We start from the raw sequence: 7,463 nt of genomic DNA, 5'->3' as shown, positions 1-7,463 counted from the left end.
GTGTGTGTGTGTGTGTGTGTGTGTGTGTGTGTGTGTGTGTGTGTGTTTCATGAGTAGACTCAGCTGGCTGAGATGGAGCAGTCTCACAGTTTGTGCGAGAGTTTGGTGAGGCAGCGCGAGGAGGCCCAGCGGGAGGCGGAGAGGCTGAGGACGAGCTTTCGGGATATCGAACGGACGCTGGGCACTAGAGAGCGCGCTCACCGGCACAGAGTCAAAGGGCTGGAGGAGCAGGTGCTCACATTGTGCTGTGTTAAAAGCTTTTTTTCTCTTTTTTACCAAGTTCACCTGTAGACACACCTGATGCTGGTGTTTCTGTTGCTTTTAACAAAGTTGTTGAGAATATATATATAATCCATCCATCCGCTTCCGCTTATCAGGGTCGTGGGGGGCGCTGGAGCCTGTCCCAGCCGTCATAGGGCGAGAGGCGGGGTACACCCTGGACAGGTCGCCAATCTGTCACAGGGCTAATACACAGAGACAGACAACCATTCGCACTCCCACCTATGGGCAGTTTAGATTAGTCAATTAACTTATCCCCACAAACTGCATGTCTTTGGACGGTGGGAGGAAGCCGAAGTACCCGGAGGGAACCCACGCAAACATGGGGAGAACATGCAAACTCCAAATGTTACTTAGCTGGATCCAAGTTTCATTGAGTATAATAGATATGATGGATCATATCTGTGGGCACAGACACATCTGTGTTTCTTTCAACATCAATAATGTTGCTTCAGCACAACTGCTTAATCAGTCTCATTGTTTTTTACAGGAAAAAAAACGAATAAAATGATGGTGCTTGGATTTTTTTTCAGCAAAACTTCATCTTAAAATGTTGTGCAAACACAGATGGAACAATGCGATCATTAGTATGTTGAGGTGGGAAGTAACAAAAGTACAAATATCTGTAATTTCTACTTCTTAGTTTTTAAAAACAGGCACGCTATTTTATGTTTAAAGCATCGGAGGGACGTTTTTGTTTCCCAGCACCACACGACTTCAAAACAAGGAGGCAAAAACATATAGTTTATGTGTCATTTTTTTGCACTGTACTCAGTAAGTTAAGTTAAATTAAATTAAAAAGTAAGTAAGTAAATACAGAACCTGTATTGGTGATACAGGTGCATCACTTCCTGAGCAGCCTTTCTGGTGTGGAAGTGTTCCTGAGCCCATGGAGTGATTTCAATGACTGAATCAGTTTTGAAGTTTTGATCAGTTTTGATTCCTCCAGATTCTTCAAATGTTTTGATGATATTATGTGCCACAGATGATATTTGAAGGTTTATGTTGAGGAACATCACATTTGCATTACATGCATTTGCAGACTGGTGAACCTCTGCCCATCTTCACTTCTGAAACGCTCTTTTTATATCCAGTCACATTAATAATCTGTTACTAATTAACCTAATCAGCTGCAAACAAGTTCCTCCAGCTGTTTGTTTTTAGCATCACTTAATTTTCCAGCCTTTTGTTACTGCCTTCAAAATCCCACTCTTCTGTCCACGTCTGTAACCTGCGGACTGGATTTAAAATTGAATCATGTCATCAGATTTAAAAATTACATGTTTAACTTCTGTTTGTTGTCACCTTTATCATTACTGCAGGTGTCTACTCTAAAGGAGCAGCTTCAGCAGGAGATGAAGAGGCGGCAGCCGTCTCTCCCGTCCTCCGTGGTGTCGGCAGGGAACCGAGACGCAGCTTGAAACCAGAAACACCAGCAGGAAACTCCATCTTGAATGTCTCATAGCAACAACGCTACTCCACGGTTACTGTACTGTTTCAAAGATGTTTTATTTTGTGACACTGAATGAACACTATTGTAATTTTGAAGCCTTGTGTTTGTTTGTTTTTTTCATTTTGACTCGAGAGAGGAGGTGGAGCAATATGATTCAGCCAGCTGTGCTGAAAACAACAGCGGCCGGCCTGATTACTGGCAGCCATCTGCACTCGATCTTTGTCCAGCATATTCCCAAATTTCTTGTTCTTATTCAAGAATCACCGCAGGACTCTCCTCCAGACAGGCTGGAATGAAAATCTGCAGATTCCTCCACGTTCATGTGAACAGATGAGGACAGAAAGGGAGGACTTGGGTTTGTTAGGAAACAAACAAACTGAGCATAATGAAGGAATTGTACTGTATGTTCTCTCTGAAACAGATTTTACTGATTATCTGATATATATATATATTTAGACACTATTTTACCACTGAAGGCTGAGTGCTGCAGTGATGGTGCAGTTTTTTTATTAGGTTAGTTTTACTGCTTTTTACTTTATGTATAAATACTGACACTGGTGATTAATGGGGACAGAGTCACTCGTTTGGACGAAGGGAAGCCATGTTTCCTGGAAAATAAACTTGGCTGTGTGTCCTAACTCATGTCTGCTCATTAATACGCTGAGCTGCAGCCGGGAATCACACCTGAGTCAATGAGCTGATCAGCTGTAGTAAAAAAACAAAACAAAGTTTATTTTTTTTCTCAGTCTCTATAGTGACAGTTTTACAAAGCAGTAGTACAGAGGTCATTTGTGAGGTCACTCCTCACTACCTGTTTCATCACATATCTCATGATCTTGGATAGCGAGACAGCTGGCGGCTGGATATCGATTAGTTTTGTCTGATGTCAGTGCACTGCGGCCACCATTGATGAGCTAATCATGACAATGACTGCTTTTCAACACAAATACAGTAACGTACCAGTAAACACGAGAAGATTAATGTGATACGATATGCAAAAAATTAAAAAATAAAAATCGAGGATGTTCTGTGGCTTTATGTGCACCTCTAAAAGTTTTATAGCACCAGTGATTTATACAGTCATCAACGTCCTTTGGATTATACGTATCCTTACACACAGGATCTAGTGAGCAAACACACATGTGGAACATTTTAGACGAAGAGAAACATGCTGAAATGCAGAAGTGCTTTTCGCACAGGGGTAGTGGGGGTGTACAGAGGGAGAGGAGGGAGGGAGGAGGGCAAAGTAAGACAACGTGATGAGGGAGGTGAAAAAGCGGCAGTATCTGGGCGGGTGGTGTCCCTGATCATCAGCAGCTTCCGCAGCTCTTCCCACAGTTTCCTCCTAATGATGCACACTGGCCACTCAGCGCCGCCACTCCACAGCGAGAAAACTGATCGCGACACAGGTCCGCTAAACACACACACACACACACACACACGGAAAAGTCCGTTAAAATCAATCTCATGATTCTTTCTCATATGAGCTATTGTCCAACACAGACAATTAAAATCATTAGAAAGTTATTTTCTATAAGCAGGCTTGTAGAAATTTTTGGATGACAAGCCAAATTTATACCATCACTTTAGAATTTGTGTATATTTTACATGCGTTTCTCTTTCATTTATATTTATATTTATTTATATGCCTTTGAAGATTTGGTTTTATTCATTAATTTATTAACCTGCAAGATGAAAATTAGCCTGGCAAACCTGGCATATTTACAGGGTGGGTTTAAGTGCTTGTGTTAATTAATATGCACTGCCCCTTTTAAATTAGTACATAAAATATCAAGGAGTAAATGCATGAACACAGGTTACGCGAATCCCACCTCTGAGCAGCTCCTCGTGTGCGCACACAGTCCTCACGCAGACCTCCTTGTTGACGACGTACACCCGCCGCAAACTGAACAAAAACACATGCAGAGGTCACACGTGCGGAGCCAGGAGCAGCTCACAGTCATCATGTCGGTCTTATCAGTCACAACTGCATCTACAGGCAACAGTCTATAGCCGATCTATACCGAATCAAATCCACTGTTGCCTATTTAGTGAGACACTGCACTTCATGGTGTTTCCTCATTACTGCTGAAGTTTATTTTGAGTCAGCACCACATATGAACTCATACGAACTAAATGAGGGTTGATCCACGGCTGGACATTGTTCCCAACAAATACACTATTTAGTCCTGTTTGAATAATGGAGTCTTTGAAATGATTGCTGAGAACAGGCTGTACAATCTTTATCCGGTGAGTTCTTGGAGAGCAGTTTGGCTCCTGGTTGCCTTTTTGTTAGACACCTTGAGACATCTGCATCGTATAAAACCTCATTCCTTTTGTTTTGGATCTGCATAAATGCACTGTAGTTCCAGCACATTGTTAACATCAGAATTAACTGTGCTTCAGTGATATTTACATTAGAATAACAGACCAAAACTAGCACAGTGCACATGAGGTAAATATCCATTCATCAAGACGAAATGAAGCCATGCAGTATTACTCGTAATCACTGCTTTCTGTTGCTATTGTGCTCCTTTAAAAGCACTTACCTGTAGAAACAGAGGCTGTTGAGACACTGCTTGCATGGCTTGTGAACTGAGTAGAGTCGGGTGCAGAGGTACTGCTCCTCTCTGCAGTCTGGGAATCAAACAACAGAATCATTTCTCCACTCTACGTAAAACAACAGGCTTTCTGTTCTCGTCTTTCTGAATCACTTACCGAGAGGTCCAGGCTCCGTGGGCTCTGTCAGGAATTCGGGATCTGTTTTTTTCAAATAGTACGAGACATGCGGCAATTTGCATTCATTCATTCAATCGTGACAGCACTGGGAGTAAATCTGTGACCGATGGGAGGAGAGCTAAGCAGACGTACCTGATTTTCCAGGACGGATCACGGGGTTGAGCTGAACCTGCTGCTGATAGCCTCCACGAGGAGGGTCTAAATAAGAGGAGAGAAACATTTTCCCACTTATACACTTGGCATAACATTTAGAAAATGAGGAAACTGAAAAAAAGAAAAGTAAATGTCTCACCTGTGGTGTACTCATACTCTTGGAATTCTTAAAACAAGCAAGAGAGAAAAATGTTTCATGAGATCAACTGTTAGTTTAAAAAAAAAACAACCACAGAAAGCGCTGCACCATATAACGTGAACCACCTGCACGAGTTCACAAGCTTGTGAGTCAGTAATCATGACTTCATATGCAAGATGTTTAAAAATAATAAGATGCAGACTGGTCAAAGTGCTATTTACACTACAGTGCAGTTGCTATGCGAATGACAAACATATGAATCAGGAGAAAGACAGAGAGAGGGGGGGAGGGCGAACTCCTCGAGGGTGGGTGATACAGCAGAGGATAACGAGGAATTGAGAACAGATGTGGAGAGCGCTGATGTAAACCGATGCTGAGCAGGAACAATGTAGGCCAATATTCCCTTAATTAACTTACCGTTAAAGATATATGGATCCTGGTACTGGGGCTGGCTGAACAGCACAACTGTTGACATCGTAGACAAAGAGAGGAATCACAAAGAATGATGAGAGAAGTGCAGTCGGTGAAACACAAACAGCTCTATCACTGGTGTTTCCTAAGTCTTTTAAGATCACACTCAACTCCTTTAATAAGGCAGCTATGAAGTATGAAACGTTCGCATCTGATAATTATGTGGTTTTTACATCTTCAAGCTCTAGCTAGCACTACTGCAGGACCATTATTGCAAATGACAAGTCACAATCCCATCAAGCTCGGGAACGTGGGGAGAAAGACCGCACATGGCGTGAGGGGTTTGGGCAGGAAGCCTTTCTGCTTAAGCCTAACCATTAGTGAGTGAACACTGAGAAGAATAACACCATTACACCACTACCAGGAGCCTGAACAAGGATCCATGGATTCTTTGCGTTCATGTTGGTTATGCCAAATTCTGACCCTAACCTGAATAACACAGTAGAAATCGAGACTCATCACACCAGGCAGCGTTTTCCGATCTTCTCTTGGCTAATTTTGGTGAGTCTGTGAGAACTCTAGTCTCAGCTTCAGCCATGGCACGTTCACCTATCTTTCTCATTCTGATGCTCGGTTTCAACTTCAGCAGGTCGTCTTGGTCATGACTACACGCCTAGATCCATTTGATTGGATGATTAAGTATTTGGGTTCAAGCAATGGAACAGGTGTACTTAAAAAATGCCAAGTGAGACTTTGTGCTGCTGTATCTCACTATTATTCAGAGCAGCATACATGTGTTATCTTTGCAGCTTTTTTTCAGTTTGACTCAATTTTGTTGCTATTCGAGGAATAGTGAACATAGTGAATAGTGAATAGGAATAGTGATCTTTGTTTTTTACAGTGGGCAGCAATTTTCTGTTAAAATTTGAAAAGTTTCGGGAGGTTTTCGGCATTTTTGGTCGAGAGCAAGGAGTGTGTGGGACTAAACTGGACAACGGTGATAACAGGTGCTGTTGGGGCTGTTTTGTTGTTGAGGTCTGAACATGAAATGAATAAAGGAATAAATAAACGAGTAGTTTGACATTTTTTTAAATGTTGGCAGGGCTTTGTTGTTACCTTTAGACTGAACTATTTATCTGTCATTTAATCTTATTTAAGTTGTTGATCGAGGAGCTTTTCATGCATGATACAGACATCAGAATGGTATCAGTTTCCTTACCTAACTTGAAGCAAGAAAGCAAATAAATCTATTATACCAAAATGTCCAAACATTTAGTACTGAGCCTTTGGTGTTACAGAGAACCGATTTGTTTTTTGAAGCTGTTTCAGCTGGTAGAGGCCTGTGGTGCAGTTACCTGGCATGCAGAGTAGCAGGAGGACTCTCATGGTCGCTCTGGGAGGTAGACTGACTTTAACACTGGAGGGAAAATGAGAGTATTAACCAAGACAAAACAACATGAGGGGGATAAAGTGCTCAGTGCTGGACACTGCTTTGGTCTCCTGAAAACTCGTCTCTTCTCTTTCCCCCGTCCTCCGTCACCTTTCCACCCCCCCATACTTCTGCCCCCCTTAAGCCATCATCCCCACTGTGACCAACACCACCACCTCCTCCACCGGGGAACTGTGGCAGCAAGAATGTGGCACGTCTTCCTCAGAACAAACTTTCTGTTTTACAGCTTTTCCTCGCAGCAGCACACAGTCCGCATTCCAGGAAAAGAAACAGAGGACCCCTCGACCCCACCCCACCCTCTTTCTCTCTGGGTTTTCTTCATACCTCCCTCTTTATGCCTCCTCATCCTTCATTTCCCTTCTGTCGCTCTCACTGGTCATTTCCTACCAGCCCCCCCTCCTTTCCCCCCTTTTCTTTCTTCTTTACCCGACCAAGCAACAGAGCTTTTTTAAAAAATAAAAAAACACTCTGAATCCGTCAGTGACATTCATGAAGTCACACTGTTACATACAGTAAAACTCATTACCTTACACTGACTAAAGTACTTTTCCACTTTGTGGAAAGTATGAACGCTCCTCCTCCACAGCTGCTGCTGCACTGTGGGCCACTTCATGCACTAAACCTGATTGTGTGGTACATACACGAAACCCACTCTTTTCTTTTCTCCCTCCCCTTTGTTTGTGTGTGTTTGTGTGTGTGTGTAACTAAATGCAGATTTTCTAGGTCACATTTGGACACAAAATCTGTGAGTAAAACACTTTTTGCACAAGTTGTGCATGCATGCCAAGCAATTTGTGCATCTTTGTGTGACACTAAAACACACACACACACACACACAC

At 42.6% G+C, this 7,463-nt stretch overlaps 2 protein-coding genes across 2 annotated transcripts in view; one reads left to right on the top strand and one right to left on the bottom strand.

The window, feature by feature from the left end:
- Positions 1-2,370, top strand: part of crocc (ciliary rootlet coiled-coil, rootletin) — a 20,749-nt gene extending 18,379 nt beyond the window's left edge. Inside the window, exons 36-37 of the mRNA XM_005741442.1 lie at positions 58-231; positions 1,602-2,370. Of these exons, the coding sequence (XP_005741499.1) occupies positions 58-231; positions 1,602-1,700 (273 nt within the window). The 3' untranslated portion in view covers positions 1,701-2,370. The remainder of the gene's footprint in view (positions 1-57; positions 232-1,601) is intronic.
- Positions 2,371-2,438: 68 nt separating this feature from the next.
- The window catches only part of mfap2 (microfibril associated protein 2), a 5,795-nt gene continuing 770 nt past the window's right edge, over positions 2,439-7,463 (bottom strand). The window contains exons 2-9 of the mRNA XM_005741441.1: positions 6,530-6,591; positions 5,181-5,228; positions 4,764-4,790; positions 4,604-4,669; positions 4,451-4,492; positions 4,282-4,369; positions 3,565-3,638; positions 2,439-3,146 (exon numbers count right to left, since the gene is read on the bottom strand). Coding sequence (XP_005741498.1) covers positions 3,043-3,146; positions 3,565-3,638; positions 4,282-4,369; positions 4,451-4,492; positions 4,604-4,669; positions 4,764-4,790; positions 5,181-5,228; positions 6,530-6,560 — 480 coding nt within the window. The 5' untranslated portion in view covers positions 6,561-6,591 and the 3' untranslated portion in view covers positions 2,439-3,042. The remainder of the gene's footprint in view (positions 3,147-3,564; positions 3,639-4,281; positions 4,370-4,450; positions 4,493-4,603; positions 4,670-4,763; positions 4,791-5,180; positions 5,229-6,529; positions 6,592-7,463) is intronic.

The sequence above is a fragment of the Pundamilia nyererei genome, unplaced genomic scaffold (assembly GCF_000239375.1).
Source record: "Pundamilia nyererei isolate P.nyererei 1_Seehausen unplaced genomic scaffold, PunNye1.0 scaffold00110, whole genome shotgun sequence".
Lineage (NCBI taxonomy): Eukaryota > Metazoa > Chordata > Actinopteri > Cichliformes > Cichlidae > Pundamilia > Pundamilia nyererei.
Note: the sequence above shows the minus strand (reverse complement) of the source record. Positions and strands in the feature narration are given on the sequence as shown.